The sequence below is a fragment of the Numenius arquata genome, chromosome 5 (genome assembly GCF_964106895.1).
Source record: "Numenius arquata chromosome 5, bNumArq3.hap1.1, whole genome shotgun sequence".
NCBI lineage: Eukaryota > Metazoa > Chordata > Aves > Charadriiformes > Scolopacidae > Numenius > Numenius arquata.
This window is the reverse complement of record NC_133580.1, coordinates 36,834,531-36,858,471: the sequence shown is the minus strand read 5'-3', so window position 1 is coordinate 36,858,471 and position 23,941 is coordinate 36,834,531. Positions and strand designations below refer to the sequence as shown.

At 45.3% G+C, this 23,941-nt stretch overlaps 2 protein-coding genes across 3 annotated transcripts; both read right to left on the bottom strand.

The window, feature by feature from the left end:
• Window positions 1–1,516: 1,516 nt before the first annotated feature.
• On the bottom strand, window positions 1,517–16,787 carry SRP72 (signal recognition particle 72). 2 transcript variants are annotated; one of them, XM_074147017.1, is made up of 19 exons: window positions 16,642–16,787; window positions 15,439–15,559; window positions 12,739–12,862; window positions 11,637–11,780; window positions 10,751–10,862; window positions 9,546–9,577; window positions 8,903–9,027; window positions 8,753–8,810; window positions 8,429–8,560; window positions 7,918–8,046; window positions 7,322–7,394; window positions 6,694–6,758; window positions 5,603–5,698; window positions 5,047–5,150; window positions 4,326–4,403; window positions 3,523–3,660; window positions 3,223–3,260; window positions 2,751–2,910; window positions 1,517–1,767 (listed from the first exon to the last, which is right to left on the bottom strand). In XM_074147017.1, exons 1-19 carry the CDS (start codon window positions 16,757–16,759, stop codon window positions 1,593–1,595), a joined length of 2,022 nt encoding a protein of 673 aa, XP_074003118.1. In that variant the 5' UTR covers window positions 16,760–16,787; the 3' UTR covers window positions 1,517–1,592. The 2 variants fall into 2 exon arrangements, with proteins under 2 accessions (XP_074003118.1, XP_074003119.1); XM_074147018.1 differs by lacking the exons at window positions 8,753–8,810; window positions 8,903–9,027 and having other exon boundaries at window positions 16,642–16,763.
• Window positions 16,788–19,792: 3,005 nt separating this feature from the next.
• On the bottom strand, window positions 19,793–23,899 carry LEPROTL1 (leptin receptor overlapping transcript like 1). The gene is made up of 4 exons (XM_074147954.1): window positions 23,851–23,899; window positions 23,433–23,508; window positions 21,261–21,447; window positions 19,793–20,220 (listed from the first exon to the last, which is right to left on the bottom strand). Exons 1-4 carry the CDS (start codon window positions 23,864–23,866, stop codon window positions 20,104–20,106), a joined length of 396 nt encoding a protein of 131 aa, XP_074004055.1. The 5' UTR covers window positions 23,867–23,899; the 3' UTR covers window positions 19,793–20,103.
• Between the last annotated feature and the right edge of the window lie 42 nt (window positions 23,900–23,941).

Sequence of the window (23,941 nt, the reverse complement as noted above, 5' to 3'; positions counted from 1 at the left end):
ACGCGCGGCGCCCGCCCCGTCAGCTGGGGTCTCGGCTGAGGCTTCCCCGTGTCAGTGAAACAACGAGCGAGCCGTTCCACAGGTGGCTTTTTGCTCTCCCCACAGCTGCTGCTGCCCTCTCACCCACACACAACGGGATTTGCCCCGGCTTGCTTCTACCCAGGCACCCATCCCCGGGGCAAGCAGTCAGGGCTGTCCAGGCAGCCTGGTCAGGACTCCAGCACTACCACAGAGTCTGCATTTCTATCTGGTCAACGTTTCAGCCAGCTTTAACCAGAGAAGACACCTGGAGAACACGGAGTTGCATTCTCCTCCAGCATCTCCTCTCCCCACATCACCCTCCAGAAGCTGCACAGCTGCAGGATAGTGCTCTCGCCTGCAGTCACCAGCTGCTGGCCAAGAGGAGGCACAGCACCCAGGCAAGTCACTCATTTGGAACAATCCTTTCTATCCAGCACTCACCTGGCAGCAGGTGACTCTGCCAGCCACTCATAAAGTCGTTTTCTCGATGCTCCGTTCTTCTTTCTCACTCAGAGCACAACACACATGCAGGCCCCTTCCAGATGGTCCCGGTGTACAGTCAAGGTGATGAAGACTGGATTCTACTTAGATTTTTACTCCATGACCACCAGAGTGTGTGAAGTGTTGGTGAAGTGCTAAGACACAGTAACATTTCCCGTGCTCCCCACCTCTTCAGGCCTTGGCTTTGAATTCTGTCAGAGATTTCTGCCTTTGCCTTTTGGGCCGACATCTGACAACTCTCCCTGAAGTGCTATTTCTACCCATTGAGAGTTCATGTATGGAAAAATGTTTTTGCTACATTTGGACCAAGCCAGAATTTTCAAGAGATGCTTAGGGGCTACCCGTGGGGTGTAAGAAGAGCAAACACTTCTCCATCACACCACCAGCTTCCACCTGAGAAGCTTCCACAACACCTCTTCCATGCCCACCACCACAACCAGCCACTTTGTTTTAGCTCACTCTCATCTTGCCAGGCCCACTAGAATAAGGCACCCGGCTTGCAGAAAAGGGGACACTCAGTCAGCCGCCACACACTTCGCCATTCTTTCTCCTAACAGCCTTGTCCTCCCCTTCAGACTATCTTCTCTTGTATAATCTAGCCCATACATTCTTTGCCAAGACCCTTTGTGCTTGTGCTGTTTGGTGGTCAACGACTGACTGGGATGAGACATACAAGACAGCACTCGCATCACACATAGTCAGACATTGGCTGACAAATCTGCTGGAGGCCTTAACTGACATATGCAGGAGGAGCATAAATCAAATGCAAATTCACTAAGTTCTTGATTATTCCACATCTTTTAAAAGTTTGGCAACATGGACAGATTTCTTCTTAGGGCGTGCGTTTGAGTTTGATGCCAACACCCTAAGTCACAGTGGGTGCAAGTGTGAGGAAGGCAGCTTGGTGAGCAGACACATCCTGGTGCCTATACCAGCCCATCTCCCCCCAGACCACTGACAGGCAGGACAGAGATCCAGATGCCAAGAGTCTTTTGCCAGCACTTGCTTTTGACCTTTATTCTGCAACCAGCATCACCTACTTGAGGGAGGGAGGTTACACATCCTGCTTTTTACCACCCTCCTTTAGCCCCTTTCTTCTTCTTCTGCTGTTGTTTCTTCTTGGTGGCCGGGGCACCAGCAGGTTTTTGGTGCCTGGGAGGGATGACGTTACTTGTGGCCGATACAGCTGCAGCGCTGCCGGGCCGAGGGGAGGTAGGTGGGCTGCTGGCAGTCCTGCTGGCATCCCTGCAGAGAAGATGAGAAAAACAGATACCACATGGGTTCACAACCACCTGCAAGATGTGGCACTACTGCAGGAAGCTGACAGGGAAAAACAGCAGCTGCCCTGTAAGACAGCATTATGTATGGGAGGGTACTCATGCAAGGAGATCTTAAATAAGCTTCAACATACATAGAAGGGCTGATGGATGATGGGAACATGTCTCAAAAGGCAGACAATCACCTTCTAACTGATGTTCACTAGATAGTGTAAGTCCCCAACAAGAAAAGCAAAGCTAACTTTTGAAAAGACATGTGACAGCTCATGCAACACATGAGAAGCCTTTCAGTCCCTCACGCTCAGGCAGTGCAAACCCAACATCCTTTCTCTCTTCTTAACCAAAGGCATCTTTGTGCCAGGTCTCTTTGCAAACACCGCTCAAGCCAACAGTGCCACAAAGGGCTTTTCATGCTTGTTTTGAGACAGCTGTGTAAAGAGAAACTATCGACAGCACTGGCAATTCCCTGCGTTGCTATCATTTTAGATATACTTCCTTCTCTCAGACACTAGTAAGTCATCACCTTGCTGTCAGGTCTCATACACAATGTAAACCCTGATTCCAGCTCAAATAATCAGTGTCAGTTTAGAAGGAAGTACAGTGTTTTCCCAAATCGTGACTAATGTTCTCCAGCTGCCGAAAGACTTTCAAGCAAGTATCTTGAAAGCAAGCATGCAAAATTTGTCTCATTGTCAAAGCTAAGAAAAGCACATTAAAAGACTACTGTAATTCTATTTGCACCGTGGCACTTCAAGTATGCCTATCATATCATTTTAGTTTTCAGCAGCCTATAGGGATCTTCAGGAAGAGCAGCTGGTTGAAGGTTCAAGTGGCAAAGTACAGTTCTGCTTGTGCTACCCACAGTTGGCGTGGTGAGAGCCACAGCCAGGCAGTACAAACCCAGCCCTCCCAGTGATTCCCCACACAAGTAACTGCAAAATGGGTACTTACAGTTCAGAGGAGCCAGCTGTGGTTGAACCCTGAGTCCCCTTGCCAACCTGATCCTTCTTCTTGCCCTTCTTCCGTCCACGATAGTAGGAACGCTCTCGCATTGGAAGCCACCGCTCAGGGTCAGGAGTCACCTTGGGGTCATAGTTCTTAGGCAGCTTTCCTGCAGAACATCCAGTGCCAGGAAATGAGATTGGGGTCAACAGAGAGGTATCACTAAGCAATACGCATGGGATGTCAGTAGCCAGGAAGGACAAGAGCCCAGCAACCGACATCGTCCTGTCAGGGTGTTGCTCTTCGTTCTGTGGAAAAATGCCCCATCCAAACAATCTATCATGAAGATCTGGGTCCACAGGGACCCGCTACTAGCAAAGGGCTCCAGCTCCTGGGAAGCTCAAAAGCTGGCTGTTGGAAAAAACAATCTGGCAAGCTCTCCAGAGCCATGCCATGTCAACAGCTAGGAAATGCAACTTACCCTTCTTTTTTTTCTTCTTCTTCTTCACATCCCCTTGTCTGAAAAGCAAGAAGAGAAACAGCTGTTGTGACCCAGCACAGACATGGCAAACAAGTCAACTAAAAACTAGCCCTGGAAGAAGCTAAATCATTCCCATCTCTCTCAAAACTTGGTCTGCTGCTACCTGAAGCTCCTTGCAGTTAAACAACATGCTCCCTTTCCACCAGCTGCCTTTTACAGCAATGCCCCCCACCACACCAGGTGTGGTTCTTGTGCCACCCCAAAGAATGACTGCACCAGGGCTACAGCAGCCCACTTTACCCTTGCTCCTTCTGCTGGCTATCTCCAGCGAGCTTCCCAGCTTTCTTCCGAACATAGGTTGCTCCATGGGAGTTCTCCAGCGCATCAACATCTACTTTCAGTGACATGGTGTCTGAGGAAGGCAAGTGTTTGCTAAGACTGCAAGGAAGGGTTCAGGGATACAAACCAGCAAGCAAAAAGATAAACACCCAGGTTTGTCCAGATTGCAACAGGCAACTTCAGGCTTGAACAAATTTGGCCTGTTAGCAATGCAGAAACAGGTAATGGGCAACTTCAGCTCACCAGACAGGCCTAAGAGGCTAGTTCTGCCTCTCTCACCATCTGCCTACACAAGCTGGATGAGCTACTTAAATCACCATCTGCCTCATTTTTTTCCTTCTTTTATATGGGGACAGAAGTACCAACTTCCTCTGAAAACTGCTCAGGGTGGCAAAGCAATATATGAACCTGGTATTTTAGGTCAGTAAAAACTTAGTCATGTTTTATCAGGCACAGTCCTGCATTACTACCACAGGTTTAAGATTCCAATAGAAAAGATGGAGAAGCTCCTATTTTCGGTTCCACCTAGTCTTGAGTTCTCAAAGAGAAGGAGGCCAAATACAGAAGGGTCCTAGGATCCCACAGTAATCAAACCAGTTAGGGAAATAAAGTAGCTCCAGACAACTTGACCTGAATATGTAGCTGTTCTGCAGATGTTACTTGCCTTTCTTCAGGTGAGAGTGAATTCCCCATACAGCTGAAATCCAAGGGAGCAATGCCTAAACACCCCTTTCTTTGCTCTGATACCACCATCGAAAGGATACACTTTAGCTTTTTCGGGGTCCACGAGGGAGTAGGCAGAGATGAGCTGTGCCAGAGTATGCACATCTTTTGGGTTTTGCCTTTGTAGCGGGGAAAAAAACAAAACAAAAAAGGACCAAATTACCAAGGCACACACTCATCCCAAAGACTGGTACCACCATGCACTGTTTACTGCTGCAGCATAGCTGCTATCCACGAGGACAGGCACATCAGTCTGTGTTCTCCTCCAGAGCACATCACCAAGCATCACTGGTGTGGATAAAAGGAGGTACACACATCTCCACAGTATCATCAAACAAGCAATGAAGGACAAAAAACCCTCAGGTCCCAGTAGCAAAGGCAAGTTAACAGTTCCCTTCCGTCCCCCAAAACTCCCATCAAGTGCATAATAAAAACTAAAACCTAGACATCCATGGTTTACGCAGCACTAGAGAAAATTAAGCATCCCAGTCCCTTCATGCAACCTTCACTGCACACAAAAGGCTTCTGGGACAAGTCAACCAGGTTTTCAAGTGAACATCAGCTACATGATGATGATATACAAAATGAATAATCCTCCCTCCTTCCAAAATACGGCTTTGCATTGTGCAAAATTGCCCCTGTGCAAAACCAACTCTAAAGGGTAGCTTCCTGTCAACCGACATTGTCAGACACTGCCTGGCACCAGAGAGCTTGCAGAGGTCTCTGGGTGGAGACCTCTGTTTCAACAACCACCCAACTCACTTCCAGAGCTCCTCCAAGTCGCTGATTGCTTCCTTCTTCCTGCCATGCTTTAGTTTGAAGTTGGCAGCTTCCCTTATCAGTGACAAATGGACAGGAGACTTTGGCTGAAATACACAGAGCCATAATTAGTTCCTCACTATCACAGCGCAGAGCCCAGCTCTAGCTAGCTTTAATGCCCTTGAGACCTAGCCAAGTAGAATTGAGTTAGCACCCTGTCACGCAGGAAGTAGACCACCTTTGCACTCTAGGATGCAAGGCAGAATTGCATGGGACATTGCTGCTCCACAATGCATCTAACCAGGGAGAAGGCCAGATTGCTATATTTGGGCACCCATTGCCCCCACTCTCCTGAGAGGAGCTGCTGCTCCCTGTTTTCAACACATCTAAAATAATGAAACAGTGATAAAACAAACGCTCACAAAATGAGCTCACAGGTCTCCAAAACCCCAAGTGGACAAGCTGCTGGGGCTGTGCATCAACAGGAGAAGCTGAGTTGGCTAGCTAGAAAAGACTTGAAACAAATCCTTGCTGCATTAGCTCCTCTGGTCTGACTTGCCTGGAATTGCTGATACCACTGGATAGCCTGTGTGAAGACCTCAATTGCACTGTCAATGTCCTCTTCATGACTGTACATTGTCACCAACGCAGACACCTGCAAACATTCAAGAGCAGCTTATAGCACACCTTCACACAAGCTGTCTATAGCCAGAGAGTCAGCAATTAAATGATGGAATTTCAGAAAAGCAGACTCAATATGAGCTTTCTGTTCTGTCCCTAAAAACTAGTTGTGATAACAGGCAGGATACCCCGGCAAGACCTTCCTACCCAGGTCCCTCACAAAGAAATGTCCCCAGCAATCTCCTGTGATACAAGCTTAAGACTGCATTCACAAAAAGAACCTTTTTAAAACTTTGCTTGCCACTTGTTACAGTTTCATTAGAAACCCTTTTATTCTCCCCCTCCCCCCCATTCTCTATCCCAAGAGCCATGAAAAAAGAAATCAGCACTGAAGAGATGATAAAGTCATCGTCTTCTTATCGACACCCCAGTAACAAACCAGAGGTGACCCAGGGCAAGGAGCTGGTATTGCTGACTGCCCCCATAAATGACTTTGATCATTCACACTTGCAACTGAACAGACCTACAATAGTCAGCCCCTGCTCAAGACGCTTACGCTCTACACTTGAGCATTTTCAAGGTCATCAAGCTCTTCCGAATACCAGAGGTTGACACGCATGCAGACCAGGGTGATGCTGTGAGGATTGAACATATAGCACTATCTCCCTAACGCCTGTTGTCCTAAAGCTGCTTCAAAAATTTCCTAACAGTACATACCAGGGAAGCAGCTGTTCCAGTCATGTTATGCAAGTAAATCAGGCAACACATAGGTCTGAGGGATCACGAGAGAGTGGGAACATAGGCACAGAGCATCTCTGCTGACAGGCACAGTACTTCTGTGGCTAAGTTCAGGCCACCTGATGCAAGTAGTAATCCCACCTTTGTCCAAGACAAGGAAGATGGGCTCAAATTCCCTGCAGACACTCAGGTCAAGTGAAAGCCACAGGGAAGAGGCCAACAGCAAGCAGGCAATATAAAGTTCTGCTACAAGGGAAAAACCTCACACAGTTCAGACTGAGTTTTGCTTACCATACCAGGCTTGTGCTGAAGTTCTTCTATGCTCCTCAGGATCATGCAGGCTTTGGTAACACTGCCTAGAAGAGAGACAGGAAGGAACATGCTCTGAATGGCACAGGAACACTTCACCCTGCCAGTGACATTCCAGCTAAAGGTAAACAACAGGGACATAACAATCCCATTCTCAGAGTATCTCTCCCATTTCCAGGCCTCCACACAAAGGACCTTCCTGCCCTTGCCACATCCTGCAATGGTTCAGGAGCAAGTTTTGCAAGCAGAGTCTTCTCTTCTAGGCGCAACTCTGTGCTGCCCGACTGTATACAGGAATGGTACCACCAGGGAGCTCCACACTGCTTCCAAGACCCTCCTGCCCCAAAACAGATTCAGCGTTATTATTCACAAAGACTGTGGGCCTCTCTGCCAGGGATCCATGGAGCCTGGACATCCAGACATTAAGCTATGAGCTCTATCCTGCCATAGCCATATATATAGAATACTCAACTGAAAGAATCTCTAGGATGTCTGCTCTGCACCCCTGTTAACAATGACTGCAGCAAAGATTGCCCTAAATCCTGTTTTTCTCACCGCTTGTACCATTATCACATGCAGACACTTCCCAACAAAGGAGGACACTGGATACCTTGAGCAATTTTTAGCTGGGCCATCGTCAGCTTGATCTCAGCTGCACTGGCAGGGTGCTGGTCTGCAAAGTCCTGAGAGGCAGATGAAAGAACAATTCAACATGTGTGTGGGCACCAGGCTGCTGCTCTGGTGAATCATTGCTCATGCTCAGTCACAGCAAGCTGGCAAGAGCCAAAGGAAGCTTTCCAGCACAGGCAGGCTTCAGCACATAGCAGGGAAGGGCCCCAAACCATGCCAGTGGCCCATCGTCCTCTCCGATTTCTGTCCCAGGCCACTCACTCCCTCCCAAAAGGAAGCTGTTGCAAACTGCTGGCAAGCAGAGCATCAGAGCCCACTGCTTACCCTAGAAGTCGTCTACTACAGCTTCCTAAGCATAAAAATCAGAGGTGCATGGGAACTATTTCCCTTTAAAAGCGGCATCGTTCAGTTGGATGTAAATGCCTTCCAGCAGCATTACACCAAAGCAAAATAAGCACAGTCAGATACCCCTGGAAATTTAAACCAGACAAAACAGGCTAAGGGAAACAGCACACGAGAACACAAAGCACAAGTTTAAACGGAGCTTGGCCAAAGGAGTATTTTCTCTTAACCTACCTGCAGAAGCCCTACAGCCTTTGAATGCTGCTTCTCACGACACAGTTGGGCTGCCTGGATAAGCACAGGGAGCAGATGCTCAGGGCTCTGTGACTGCAGGCTTGCTGACAGCTTGCGGCACTGATCTGCCTGAGGAATGGGAAGAGAGAATACAATTTTCTCAACCTCTGCAAGCACCTAACGCAAGGCTAACATACCAGTTGTATCTAAGGAGAGATGCTAGTGATGGCTTCCCTGAAATGGGTATACAGAAGCGAGAACAAGTACCCTTAGTAGCACTTTAGATGTATCCAAGAATCCCACAAACCCCTTCTGTCTCCTGTTCATCTCCACATCATCCTCCCTACACCAACACCCAAGTCACTACACAACTAGCTGCCTTCTTTTTGGGATGATTTTTTTTTTCTCCTCACTTCTGTGCCTAAACCAAGTGGTCTTATCTTCTGATACAGAACAGATGCATACACATTTTTGCCTAGTCAAATTCCTACTGCAGCTCAGTTTTCCCTACCTGGTTAGTGTACATTGCCAGCAAAGCTTTGTTGAATTCAATCGCCTGGAGCTGTTTCTTTGAGAGTTTATGCTCAACGCCTTCTGCATTGGTCAGCTTCACCTTTTTCTTTGAGTCAAAGACATTTTGGTCCTGGGGAAATCACACAACATGAGAAGGTTTCACTACGTTCCTTGAGGAAGAAGAGGTCTATGGGTCTGTGATTTAACTACTTTTTAGGAAAAAGTCTTTCCCGATTAGCCCCCTTCTCTTGACAGAAGCAGAGAAGCGGGCTGAGTAACCACCAGGAAGGCCCACATTGAAAGCAGCAGGGTAATTCTATACCTTGTTAATTGTGATGATGTTATTTGCAATGACAGCAAGCAGTCCTACGTCTGTTGGCCTGCAGATAAGACAAGCAGAAAGCATGTTGTTATTAAACAGTAGTCTCTCTACAGATGGAAGACTGAGCATTTGTTTCAGAAAAGCCCTTACTTCAACTTGATTATTTGATTGTAGAGTTGTAGAGCGTCCTCTGTACGACCCTGCAGTTGCATGATATAAGCCATCTGACCGTGAATAATGGCCAGTTCAGCCTCAATGTCTTCCTCTGTCACATCCTGAAGGAAAATCAAGGCAAAAAGAAAAAAAGCTGCCATCTCACCTCTCTTCCCCTGGCTTCAGCATTCTGCTGGCAAATGTCTATGAGCCGTCTTGGGCAGTACTAGCAGCAAAGTACCCCAGCCACTACAGCTGAAGGTTGTAGCCATGGGACAAACACAAGCATATCTGGGTTAAAACACAAGAAAAGAAAGCTTCACCTGCTCTTGCAAGAGTCTGAAGATACCCATAACTCCTGTGCTGACTCTGCCCCTCTGCTTGAGCCAACAACAGCAATTACAAATTTCCTATGTTTCCCACTATCCTCTCAGAGTGTTCACCCATAGTAGGGGTGGGTCACAGGGAGGTTTCAAACAACCTGTACCCATCCTGTCTGCACCGGCATAGGCAACTGTGCAAGGAGCACGGCAGCAAACAGCCTGCAGTGGCTCTGGCCATCTGCAGTACACTTTATGGTCACACCCTTGTTCATGCTAGTGTAAAGCAAATGCTTTCCAGAACACCACCAAGAACTTACAGAGTCTTCTGATAGCGATTGGCGGCACAGCTCTAGAAGGAAAAACAAATTGAAGAACACCATTTAGAAGGCTTAAGGGGTAAGATGAAGCATGGCAGAACATACACTCTTTTCATGTATCCCTGAAACTTCTGCAGCATGACAAGGGCACATCAGACTACAAGCCTGATGATAGATGGGACTGAGCATGAGGGAGAAGACTAGATGATGCAGAAGAAATATCAAATGCACAGCAAATGCTGTCCCCAACAAAGCTGCCTTCTGAGAGCAGAGTCACATGCTCATTTTCTCTCCCGAACAAATTTCCTTAAACCTAGCTCCTGATCTTCTCCACAGGAATCACTCAGCTGCAACTGCTCACCATCTCAGGAGTTAAGTGATGCAAACCTGCAATATTCAGATTACACCAGCCTTTATGGGGCAACAACTCCATCACTTCTCAGTACAGATACTAGTCACTTCTTAACTTTCTCATACACCTCACCAAAACATCACTTGTTTTGCTCTCCAAAGGACTGCTATCACAGCACACAGGTTCAAATTACACATGCTCAATAAATCAGTTGTATGGGACAGCCGCTATTCTATCATCAAAATAAGGACAGCACTGACCTATTTATCTGCAAGAGCATTTAGATCAGAAAGAAACTAATTCTTCCTAACTCTCCTCCCCCAGTTTGTTGGGTTTTTTTAAAAAAAAACAAAAACCACACATAAAATCCCCTTCCACCCAATAGAAAAATAATCCTCTTCACAGAAAAAGCTCATTTATTGCCTTATACTAATTTCATACCCCATTCAGACCATGAAGAATTATTTTTTTTTATAGTTTTTACATATGTTAATATATATACATATGCCAACAAAACCAGGAGTTAGAAGAGATGAATTTAATCTCATAAGCATGAGATGTTTCACGTCCACTTCCTACTTCAAAAAACTACTCAAAGGCATTGAAAACCAATCAGGGGGCTGTAAGAGAGCCAGGAGATGGTACATGCCACATGGCTCTGGAAAAGAGCTGCAGAGGAACACTTTTACAAAATCACCAGTTCTGTCAGGAATCAACTGGAAACTTACACAACAAATCCTGCTGTTGGTCAGTTTTTAAATTTTCAAAACCACTTTCTCTCTAAGTGTTTCTACAGAGAGCAAGTAATTACTTCTATCACAAAAGCTTCCCTCTCGCCTCACCATGTTTTTACCTTCTGCTTTCTGCAGTTTCTTCATTGCTTCATTCAGCTTTCCTTGCCCAATCAATGCACATGCACTGTTATAACACAGCTCGTAGGTAGCTTCTCGAAGGCCCAAATCCTCCTAGCATGAAAAGCAAATGTAACACTGCATAAGCACCAACTGATCTATACAGACTTGACAGGTAATGGATACAAACTACAGCTTTCACGTACATTCAAACTATTCCTTTCAAAATAACTTTAGACACAATTTTAAAAGGGCACACACACCTGGCAAACAAGTCACAGTGCAAAGGATCTTCCCCTCACATTGCACAACAAAATCAGAGGCAATTGACAAGGCAGCAACAAAACTTGAGCCTGAACTTGGGGAATACTTAAGTTGCTGAAAGAGGACAGGTAAGAACGGCTGCTCTAGAGAGCTAGAAAGTGGATCCACAACGCTGCACAGAAAGCTGAGCGTGCTGTGCACACCGCCAAGGAAAAAGATTTCTGAAAAAATTAGAACATTACAATCTGCACTGCTTATTAACAAAAACATTCCGAAGCATGGCTGGGTGACCCAGGCAGTTAGCTTTACCCTGGGCAAGAGGGTAGTGAGACAGAGGAAAGTGCTGGTCGCCACAGGTGTTCTGCCTAATGCAGGCTAAGAGAGATGTACTTCCTGCTCTGTGACATCTCCCAGAGATCAAAGATGAACTATAACTTTTCATCCCTCACAACAACAACAGCATTTATTCCTCCATACAGGGGAAACCACTAGGTGATATTCAATACACTCAGAAGTCATTGAGAGACAGGAAAACATTTCTATCCTGTTAAAGATCTACAATTCCATATCCTTTATTCCTTGGCTGTCACTCTTACACACACACACATACACACACTTACTTACCGGCATCACCTTTTCCCATGTGCTTTGTGCTGCCACAACAGCAGAGAGGTTGGTTTTTCTCTCTTCCTCATACTCATCCTGGGAGTTACGGATGAGATCCCTGTATGCAGCCAGACAATCATCATAACGCTCCAACCTGTACAACTGAGAAGGGGAAGGGTTTAGCCTTCAGAACAGTATTTCCCTGTGTATGCTACTAACTACAGCCTCCTCCCTCCCTCCCCATGGACTGGCAGCAGCAGTGCACCATACGTTTTAAGCTGAACATTAACATTTGCATCTACCTCTAAGGGCAAACTCTATAGATTACTTTTGCAAGGACTGAAGCAATGACACCAGCTACCTGCACACAAATGGCATAGTTCTTACTCCTAAAAAAGCTTCTTTAAAAGCAGCAGTTTACACAGTTTTGCCCTCAAACAGCCTTTTTCCAGATTAGATCATCCCTCTATGAGAGAGATTAAATTAATGGTCTTTCATGCAGCTGAGAGAAGACAGCCAATTCTTCACAAAACTCTTCTCACCTACCAGGGAGAAACCAGAGAAGAAACACCACTTTTTTTCTGCTTCATTTCTAATGTCTGAGATGTGTCCTGGTTTGAGATAGAACAAAACTTTTCACTTCTTATTCTAGTAGCAATAACATCTGAAAAACACACCATTAATTTCAGCATACAGAAGAGACTTAAGTGAAAAGTAAAATTACTGAAAAGAAAATTGGTTTTGTTCTATCTCAAACCAGGACAGATGTCAGGTCCTGCAAACCATTCCTGGACAGGTACGTAACGCAAGCAGATGGCTCAACCACAAATCTCACCAGCTCTCTTCCACCCTCCATTCCCTCAGCCGGATAGCTACTATCAGGCCAGACCCATTTTGGGAGAGGGAGTCACAAACATATTGCTTTGGTTCAGTGGCAATAAGATGATGACTCTGCCTCCAGCAACAGGTGACTGAAGCTCCACAAAAGTTGGAGTAATTGGGAAATGTACCTCTCCTTACCTTCAAGACAGAGAAGGAAATTCTCTCCCCATATTTGCCCCACATTAGAAGAGGGACAAGGCATCCAACACATGAAACTGGAAGAAAAGCTTGTAATTACCACTTGTCCATAAAGCTCCTTCAGTTTGTCCGTCTGCTGACTGGCACTCTGTATGGTCTTGAGAGCATTTTCAATACGATTCAACCTGTATTCACAGTAGGCCTTCTCAAAGGCAATAACGTCACTGCAAGGACAAGACAAAGGCTGCCAGCGGGAACTGTAGTCTTCATTTGACAGCATTCCCCCACCTGAACACACTTGTTTGAGCAGCCCTAATTAGTCACAGACTGCTACATTCCCAAAAAGCCAAACACCAGAGGTGAGCACGTGATCCCAGATTACTGAATTATCTATCTGTTAAGCACTGAAAATATCTTAAACATACTTCATTTTATACAGAGAAGGAATATCAAAACTTCATCTAAAAGAAGAGGTTCCTTTTTTTTCTTGTGTCTCCAGACACATGGCATGTCAAATCTCCCCTGGCCTCCTACAGATCATACGAATCAAATGCTTATGGGTAAAACAATACCAAACTTCATTACATGACTCCTTCTTAAGCAGAAGGTATATCATTACAGTAAAAGACTGTTACTGCAAACTTTCAAAGACAATCAACTCCTGCAGAGAGAAAGGAAATGGTATAAAACACAGTCCCTCTTACCGTCTAAAACTAAGTCAATGGTATCATTAACCTATCTTGAAGTATCAGCACAGCAGAACTACAGCAAAAGGGTTTGGTGATGTTTATATAAAATTGGCTTCAAAGCAAGCTCACACCAGCAGGGAAGCACTATCAAACAAGCAGAGCCTTAAATGCTATGTTCCACCTACCCACTGAGTTACCATTTAAGCCAAAGGAAAATTAATCAGTGATTCCCTTAGTTCATCACTGGTGCCACTTGTCACCAGCTATTTCTCTGTCTACGTAAAATAATCCCAGTCCAGCTGAGTATTAGGGAAGTCTGAAAACAAACGAACAGCATTAAGAATTAAAGCAAAGCAGTGCACCAGCCTCAGTGCAGGACAGGACAACTTCAAGGCACAGCAAGAACTACCACCTTCCCTGCTCTGCAGGATACAGACACAGACACACAGTACACTCAAGCTAAACAAATTATATGGAGAACTCTGAAGCCAGTTGAATTTAGAGAAACTACTCCTCCTTCTCACCATATACTGAAAAAAACAAGCTAAAAAACTTAAATTAAACCCCTTCCACCCCAGAAAAGAAGGAATTTGTGAATAAGGTAATTATTTTTTTTTCAGATGTGAACAGAAATGAAGACATGCTTCATCACACTGATACAATAACATACTTTTCTGGGAAGTTCCTTAACAAGATGTCAATGGCTTAGGCTGCCCCAGCCACTAAATGAACGACAGATGCTCTCTATTAGCCCCTCTCCCTTCCCAGAAGGGGAAGGGAGAGAGACTTATAGCTGAAAAAAAACCTAGGACAGCTATAATGAAATATTAACAACAAAAGAAAATAATATTAATAAGAAAATAGTGAAATGTACACAAATATATACAAAACCAGTATCAAACTCCGAGGACGACAATCACATCACTGGCAAGCACTAGGACTGGACGTGGGGGAGACAGGAACTGAATTCAAGAACTGGATTCAGGAAAACACAGATCAGGATCAAAGGCAGAAGAACAGAGCCCTCATTGGACACCAGCCACTGAAGAAGAGGTTTGACCCTCTTTGATCCCTCAGCTTTATCCTAAGCACAGGATAGATGGGATGGAATACCCTGTTGGTCAGTTTCAGGTCACCTGTCCTGTTTGCTCTTCCCCACAGGTGCGATCCCTCCATACTCTTCCACATCCAGCCCTCCAACACGGTACATAACAAAGTTAGCTGACCTTGGTTGTTATGGGAATAAGTATAAGCAAGAGCCTCTCTGCATACCATTCCTTGGTATTAACTATAAACACCAGATGTTATCACTGCTAGAAGCACACACGGTTTGAAAAATACACCGTTCATTTCAGAGAGTGCAGTTATTTAGAAGAGACTTAACTAAACAGTAAAGTGACTGAAAAGAAAATTGGTTTTGTTCTGTCTCAAATGAGGACACAAGATCAGTATCTGAAAAACAAAAATTTTGCTGCCAAACAATTCTTGGGTAGCAAATTTCATCCCAGGTGTTGCACAAAGAGCACATTTATTAGGAAAAAAATTAGAGTCTGCTTAATGACACAAATGGGAAGCTTGTTCTCAAACACAAGTTGTCTCCAAGGTCCTGATTTTGAGAACACACAGAAAAGGCTTGCATCATCCTTGCATCATCCCAAAAGCTGAAGCAGTACCTTCAGGCTGGTAAAGAAAAGTACCCTAAGGAGCAGTATGACAAGACAGCCAAGCAAAGCTAACAGCTTGCTGCCACTGGCAAGGGCTTCTCCCTCCTCTCTTCACTCCTCATGAGATCTGTCCTGTTCCCTTGTACCAACTATGGTGCTCAACCACATCAACAGGCAGAATCAGCTCACAAAGGTGGCTGAAAACTAGATTAGGGACAATCCCTTCAACAATAACAGCAAGCAGTTAGACCGTCTCAAACTCATCCAGACCCACTCTCACACCCAGAATAAATCAGCATTTCACTGAAAAACCCAATCCCAATGGCTCTGAGTACCTCCTGCTCTTTATTTTGCTGCCTATTATAATGTCCCCTCCACTGAAGCTGCAGCAGCTTCTCGAGGACTTGTTGTTTCATATCTTGTAGAGTACAGCAAGACACAACTCACCTGGTTAACACTTTAGTGTGGGTGTTGATTACGCTGAGGGCTTCCTTGAAGTTCCCGTTCTGGATAAGACACACTACTTTACACTGAAGTGCCGTTACATCATCTTTGCTGATCTGCAGTACTGGAAGGGAAACCAGCTTCAACACAAGAATCCAACTCATTATCAGACAGACTAAGGTTTTGTAAGAGCCATATGCTGTTATTTGCAAAAACCCATCACAGAGAGCAGTCACGTCAATTTAGGCCATGGCATGGTCCTGGCATGGCTTGCTTTGGCTCGGATTATAAAACAAATCCTGTCAGGATAAAAGAATTCAGTGTAAATACTGAACTTACCCCAAGTGACCACTGTGCTAACATGCCTGGAACAGAGCTGCACCAAAGGAGCTGTACACACCTGGACAAACCTTTCATGGGCATTTCACTTCCAGGCAGAGAACACAGTGCCAAAACCTGAGTGCCACGTAAAGCACATACAGGAAGAAAAGCACCTGATACAGAAGAACAGTATGGCTCTAGACAAGTAGTCACTATACATGCTAATACTTTCTGTCACTGGAAGACAGTGAGGGAGAACTAGAAGAAACAGGTTTTGGTATTTGATTTTTTCACGTGATCCCAGCTCTCAGATCTGCCAGGACAGGAGATGAGTCCCTATTCCCTACAAACAGCAAAGAGAAGTTTCAGCCACAACGTGCCTTATAACGCAATCCCATTTTGGAAAGCCAACTCTCAAAACAACACATCCCAGCGTGGTCTCTCAACCGCGAGCCAGTTATCGCTCCCAGGTCAGTTAGCCCGCATGCACAGCAACACTGCCCCAATCCCCGGGGGAAAAGCAGTTTCCCCTCCTCCCACGACCAAACCTGAAGGGAAACCCACCAGCGCTCCTGAGGGCTCGGCCCACACCACGGCCTACGCGAGGCAACAGAAGCAATCGACGGTCCCGGTGGGGGAGCGGGGCCCGGGCGGCCGCCCCACTCGCTTCCCCCTCCGCATCCTGCCAGAACACGGAATCCCCCGCTCCCCACCACAGCCGTGCCCCGGCGGCGGGGCCCCTGCATAAGGCCAAGCCCTCCCGGGAAAGATGTGAGGCCGGGGGGGACAGGGAACGGTCGCAGGGAACGGCTCTGCGGCGCGGCTGGGCCCGGGCCCGGGCCCGGCACCGACATGGCGGCGGCCCTCCCTCACTCACTCACTCACTCTTGTTAACGGACTTGAGCGCGCGGGCGAAGTCGCCGTTCTGGCCGCAGCGGTTCACCTCGCTCCACAGCGCCGCCACCGACCCCGCGCCGCCGCCGCCCCCCGCCGCTGCCGCCATCTTGGAACCGGGAGGAGAAAACACGTCGGGAGGGGAGGGGCGGGGCGGGAGCTGCCCCGGAAGCGGAACGGGCTGCGCGCCCCGGCCGCCACGTCGAGAAGGAGAGGATCGACCCGCCCCTCACACCGCCATCTTCCCCGCCCCGTCTCTGCCCCTCACACCGCCATCTTCCCCGCCCCCTCTCCGCCCCTCACACCGCCACCACCGGCTCGCTCCCTCAGAAGCGGCTGAGGCGAGGAAGGGGGAGGGTGGCCGCCTGCTGAGCCGAGGGGCTGGAATTTTTTTCATTGGCCTCAGTCTTTTTACTCGCCACATTGCGACTTGAGTTTGATTTCATGAAAAAAGAGCGCACAGCTGTAGCGTCCCATTGGCATTTGGCAATAACCGTTGCCAGATTAGTCAAAACTTCCGATGTTTTAACTGAAGAGCAGGGTTTTTCTGTTAATATTTTAACCAACTTTCCTCCCCCCCTTTCAGAATAATAATAAAAAATAATATCAACAGATATGACCAAAGTGAGCGTGTGTGTGTGCAGGGGGAAGGGGGTGATTGCCCACCCAATCCCACCCCCCCCAAAAAAAGGATGTTTCCACCAATTCCCATTAGTTTCTTCTGCTAAAAGACGACCCATCAGTCTTCAATTTTCAGCAGTGTCATGAATGATTACAAATATTAGAAAGGCTGGAGGGTTTTTAATGAAAATCATAAATACTTCCGAGGGTGGAGGTGACTATCACTTTGTGCAACAATACCAATATATCAGAACTTGGACTTCAAACACAAACTGCAGAAAAACTGCAGGTGTGAGATGCGACCAGCAAAGCCAGCTCGGTGCAACTAGTAGAGCCCTGGACGATTGACCGCTTTTTATCGAGTATTCCAAGGTAAATGACACAAATACTCACTCTGAAGGACTACTGAGTAATCTGCTGACATCCCATCAACGGGAGTGACAACCACATTAAAGAAAAAAAATAACCCATTAATACTTTAAACAAAATACTCTTTTATTAGAGTATTTTTGATTAAACATACAGAACTTGAGATTGCTATTAAAATTTTTATCGGTCAAAGTTTTTCCCTCTAGAAGGATGGCAATGCTATCTCAGTGCATATGATATGGAAGGATCATACCTCTCAAGTGTCCAGCTCATAAATCAGAGAAATACTGTGCATACCCCATGTGCAAGCAAAAGAAGGGAGCGCTGTAATGCAATTAACATACAAAAAAGCACACCGCCAATACATACACGGCCAGCGATCCAGAGAGTAGCATCACTTCGAGTAGCAGGCTTAGCAGCACGGGAGTGGAAAAGAAAACAGTTCCTGACCACAAAAAAAGGAGTCGGTAAAAGATTCGGAAGATTTGTGCAAGCCCTAAGCATTCCTACTTCGCAAGGACTACTAAGGAATCCAAATTTAGTCACTGGTTCGGGAGATTTTCAGGGATGCAGAAGTCTCGCTGCAAAAGGCGACGAAACGAGTGATTCTACAGCCCTCATGCACCTCTGAATGCCACCATGGTGGGCAGTCTGGTGAAGGACTTGCCTATGGCTGGAAGACCATCTGCTACAGATTGGCTTCTGCGCAAGGGTCTTGACACCTATTTTTTCCTCTACCAGGATGGATAAAAATCAAACTCTTAATTTACACACAGGACGACACTAACAAAGCATCGCCCTACTGCCCCTACCTGCTGCCATCAGTTCCTTGAGTATATTGTGTAAGTAATTACCATTACTATCAGACTTGAAACAGTCAAGCTTCACATCTTTGTCTACGTCTGTGCACAAATACTACAGCTAAGACCTGCAATTCTGTGCCTGTTCATACTGCTCCACTGTTAAGCAAAACTTAAGCGATCCTCAGCTTTTAATTATGCACAGTAACTTTCCTAGAGGTTTGAGTTTTTTTTCTAAATAATTGGAACAAAAATATAGTTTAGAAGTGTGTTTGGTCAACTTTATCCCTGCATGTAGTACAATCAAACCCAGTTAAGTGGTACTCCAACTATCTCGTAATGGAATGTCTAATGGCAGATTTCTTTAAATGAAAAATCCAGACAATTGAGAGGTATGCAGAAAACATCTTAAATATTTGAAGCTACATGTGCAATCTTACAGAACACAAGCTACAGTTACAGACATACCATTAAATCTTATTAACTGATAGTGCATAAGAACTTAAAAACAGTCAGTGAAATCAGTTCAGCCAGTGACTTCCGAAAGTCATGCCTCAACTGCAGTGAAGGGGAAAAAAAAAAAAAATCACTTAGGCAAGTTTAACACAAAGTTTTAATCTACATTTGAAAAGCTGTTTTATTATATATATATATATATATATACTATGTATAAAATAAATTAAAAAGGGGACGGAGGAAATAGCTTTGTATATGCCTCAAATTAACGCAGACCAGAGACCAGTAGTTCCAAAAATGAACATTTTACCATCTTTGTGGTAAAAAGTTGACATAAAAGTTCAAAATCATACAATACTTATAAATAGAAAGAGTTCAAAAGATATTTTTTAAAAAAATGGAATTTAAATATCATTTTCCCTTCCCCTACAATACACTTTAGTTTTGTATGTCATAGCATCAATACATTTACAGAGTATTTGAATGTCACATCCACGCAAGAATTGATAACAAAGCAGGTAAAAGTGCTAGCAGTGTTAAAATTTAGGACTTCTCCCAAATAACTCTACCTGCTCCTCAGCCTTCTCCTGAAATGAAGGCTATCAACATTCATCACCCAGTTTGAGGTATGGGCAGAAGAAAAATCTCCAACTGGTACTCCCCTCCCTGCCTTGCCTCTGCTAAAATATAGCAAAAAATCTGTTGATCTGGTAATTGACAATAGTGGTGTACAATCTCTTACCTCAATTCAGTTTGTACATAATTTAATCACTATATAAAAAAAAAAGTTATTTTGAAACATAGTATTAATGCTTAACTTAAAAAAAAAAAAAAAAGCCAACAAAACAAAACACCACCTCCCCCCCCAAAAAATCCCCAACTTTAAATCTTCTTTGAAACCATGTTTAGATGTTCTTATTCCAGATTTAAAGCTTCACATAGAGACAGGACAGAAGGATGACAATTTTAAACCAAGAGAGCACCTAAAAACATACTATAGGTAAAAATGAAATCAATCCTCTCTCCACTTCAATAAAAATGTAGAAACCCTGTCAGCAACAGTAGTACACTCAGAACGAACAAGGTGAAAAGGAGCATCTAGAATACTCAAGAGGCTTGCTACGCTACTTCTCTTTATTGCCCATTCTCTCATTTGTATGGATGGCCACTGCATGACAATGCCAGGGATAGTTCTCGTATCTTCCTTTCACCACTGCTGCCAGCTGAAGTCATCATTGCTGCCAAAGACCAAGAAAAATCCTAGGATTGTGGCAAAGATGACTGTATTCCCGGTAAGAACAAGTGCACACGCGCCCCAGTAGATCTGCGAACAAGGGGAATTTAGTTAGACATGTTTTGAACCAAATACCGACAAGACAAAAGGTGGCATCTTAATGTCACATTACAAAGTTCAGCAACAGGTCCGTGATGCAAGAAGGTGGTATCTCATTATTTGAGCTGGGTTTTCCCAAAATAACTAGACTGATCCACAGTGAGCCAAGCACCACTGCAAGTTTCTTCTGGCTGCATTCAAAGCGCTTGCTAGCAGGCACAGCTGTTTTGCTGTAACATCCAAAAATAGTAAAGTAAGGCTAGCAACAGCATCAAATGCATCTGCAGCCCAGCTACACTTGCTACCCATGCTATAAGACTTTTTTTAAACAGACATTTAAGGATGCGGGTCTTCAAAAGGTGAGCATTATCCCAGTAACAAAAAAGGAGGTGAATGCTTTTCAGGGAGAGTGAGTGGATTACTCAAAGGGTGTGAGGCATTCAAACTCTGAGCTGTTCTTGCCTAAAGAGATTTTAGGAAAGTGCCCTCCATGTTTTTGACATAGTAGTGCTCTCTGAAATTCACACAAGCAAGGTCATCTTTTACAGGATTTTAGTGAAAAGCTGTATACTGGGAAAGATGTAATAACAACCTGGAAATTTAAATAACACCACCAATATAATTTACAGTGAGTGCAAAAACGCATTGTTTATTCACACTTCTTTAGCCCAACTATTCCACAAATTGCCTTCAAAGTATTCTTTTATATATTTGGTTACTTGCCTGTTAAGTTTTCACACTATTCTCTGTCTCATTTTCTCTGCATTGCATATAGACTGTGAGGGCTTTTATTCCATGACTACATGAAGCAATTGGCAATCATGACATTCTGCCATGCTTCTGTTTCTAGTATTTGTTTTTCTTGCAGAGAAAATTCTTACCCTGTTTCCACTGCAAGCATCTTAACGTATTTATAAAAGTTGCTTAGTGCATGACAGCTTTACCTTCAGTAAAAAAAAAACATAAAGAACAAAATTTTCTACGGAAAAAAAATACAAAATCATAGGTTCATAGATGGAAATATTACTAACCAGTTCTGCTCTTGCAAACACTATCGGCAGCCCAAATGCTGAGACAACAATGCCTGTCGTAAGAAATATTGCTAGCTCCTTGCAGGCATTACTTGTAGCATCTGTGTCATCTACCAATCTTCTTGCTATGCAGTACGGGATAGGAGAAAGGATGTAAAAAAACAGAACAAACAGTGGCCAGTACTGGCTGAAAAAGAAAGGAGAAGAAAAATTAACTGATTTACTTCCTGTTCTTCCTAAAAATCAATGCAAGGCATTTTCCCCATCCAGCATCCCCACTCGGGAAAGACTGACTCAAATCCACAGAAAGCAAATCCTCCGCTTTGGAGCAAGCTGACATTAATCCAACAGTTTGTAAGCAGCTTCAGCTGACCTCGACAGCAGCTCCAGAGAGCTCACTAACAGGATATTCATAAAGCAAGATTTCACTAAGCCAAGCTTAAATCTAACGCCACCTCACAAGATGAGCTTAACTCTTAAAGTTTAACCTGTCAGCTTTACTTAAGAATTGCAGAGATACATCTGTAGAGCCCTGGCGTCATTTTGCCCATAAGCTTTCAGTGAACATCCATGGAACAGAGTAGTGTTCTCAGCCAATACTCGGGGCACTGAAACTCTTTTTTTCTTAAATCTGAATGCAAGTAACCAAAACATACAAAAATTACACCATCGTATTTGGCAATATTTTCTTTTATTGCTTGCAGCTCTCCAGACTAGATTTCTCAGACACACCAATGCATCTGCACGTTGTTACAATAAAACTTCACTGCATTGTTTGAAGGGTGACTGCATAACGACCTCCTTCCTAAGGGTTTGTGTCACCAGCCCTGGTTTTATAACAAAAGAAAGCTGGCGTAAGGAACCTAGTCATATATGTAGAAAACTGCAATTCACAACCACTAACAGAAGAACTACAGACAGAATATTTGATATTTATTTAACGTTAAATAAGTCAGTTTAAAAGATTTTCTATAAAGTCAGCACTCATTTGCAAAGGCTCAAAGCCACAGGCCTGATTTCCTGAACTATCAGTCTATCGCTTCAAATCTCCTGGAAACTGAGACAGAATCAACAGACCGACAGTATAGAGAGCAGCTGCAATTACTCCAGACGCTGCATTACCAAGTGCAGGACCCAGCCAAGGGCCCACCCGATAGTCACCAACAGCCCAACTACCACCAAGTAGCCAGAGAAAACATGAACATTTCCCTGATAATAGATGCTTGCTCTCTAGTTCAGGAGATGCTATCTGCTGACCAGCTGCAAAGGGACAACACTGGAGACGTGAGGACAGTGCATTCTGTAACGGTCTGCAGCCAGGCCTGGTAATTTAATTTTAGTTGCCTTCACGTTTATGGTGAATTCACTCCTGGATGGTGTCTGGGTTTGAGCAACACAGGACTAATTTATCTTCTAATACTTGGGAAAACTACACTTTTAGAAGACTAGTGTCTGAATTTATGAAAATATTTGCTTTATAGCCAGCTATAGTATGTAGGTTTCAAGGTCTCAGTGTTTTCAAGCCTTGCCAGGTGCAGGGATGAGGAGTGAGACCCAGGCACTTGACCCAAGTTGGCCAACAGGATTATGTCATACCATGAACATCACAGTCAATATAAATTAGAAAGTTTGCTGAGGATTTTCTCCTCTTCCTTGATGGCTGTGATCCTGAGAACTTCCTGTCCCAGCACTGGATCCCTGAGCTCTTCCTCACGAAGCCATAGTACTCACAGTGTCCCACATTTGCTGTCCACAGCTGTGAGTGCACAGCTTCCTGCTGATAGAATTGGCTGAGGATAATCCTTGTGTTTTTTTAATATTGGTATCAGGATCAATATTTAGTTCTTTAGTGTTATTAGTGTTAATTATCTAGCCTTCTATTGAATCTGTTTATATTTCAACCCTCAGATTTCACTCTTTTTTCTGATTCTCCTTCCCGTGTGGGGAGGGATGAATGGGTGGTAGAATAATTGTCTGAACTACAATAAATTGTTTGGGTTCCTCAAACCATAACAGCTGGTCTTTTTTCCCGCTCCGAACTTTTGAAGCCAAAAAAAAAAACCAACCAAAAAACTCTCCTGCACACAGAGGACTTGTTATGAAAGCCAAACCTTTCGGGAGTTAAAGACATGCCAAAAAAGAAAGGGAGAAGAGGAGGCGGGTGCACGTTACTTGTACTGGGGAAGGGCGCATCCCAGCATCAGGAACATCAGGCCGACGGCTCCCCCGAAGGACAGGCTGATCAGGGCTGCAACAGAGCACACACCGGCACCGGGTGAGGGGCTGGGCACGATGAAGCAACACAAGCACCCGGTGGCCGGGGGGGTGGTGGGCAGGGTGTCGCTCTACCCCCACACCGAGGCAGCGGCCTCCCTGCCCGCCCTGGGCAGCTGAGGGCAGCTCCGGCCCCTTTCCCCACCCGCTCCCTGTGACAGCCCCCCCGACTCCCCACCCGCGGAGGCCCCGGGGCCTCCCCCCGCCGCCCTGGCCGCCGGGCGCTGCACGGCCTACCGGGTGGGGAAGGCCGCCGCGCTGCCGTTACCGTGGCAACCGCTCCAGCCCCCTACCCCCTCCTCCCTCCGCGCCGCACCTTTGATGCCGGCCATGGCGCCCCACCGGCGGAGAGGCTGCGCGCCGGGAAGCGGAACTGGCGCCACCCGGAAGCGGAATAGCGTCAGACC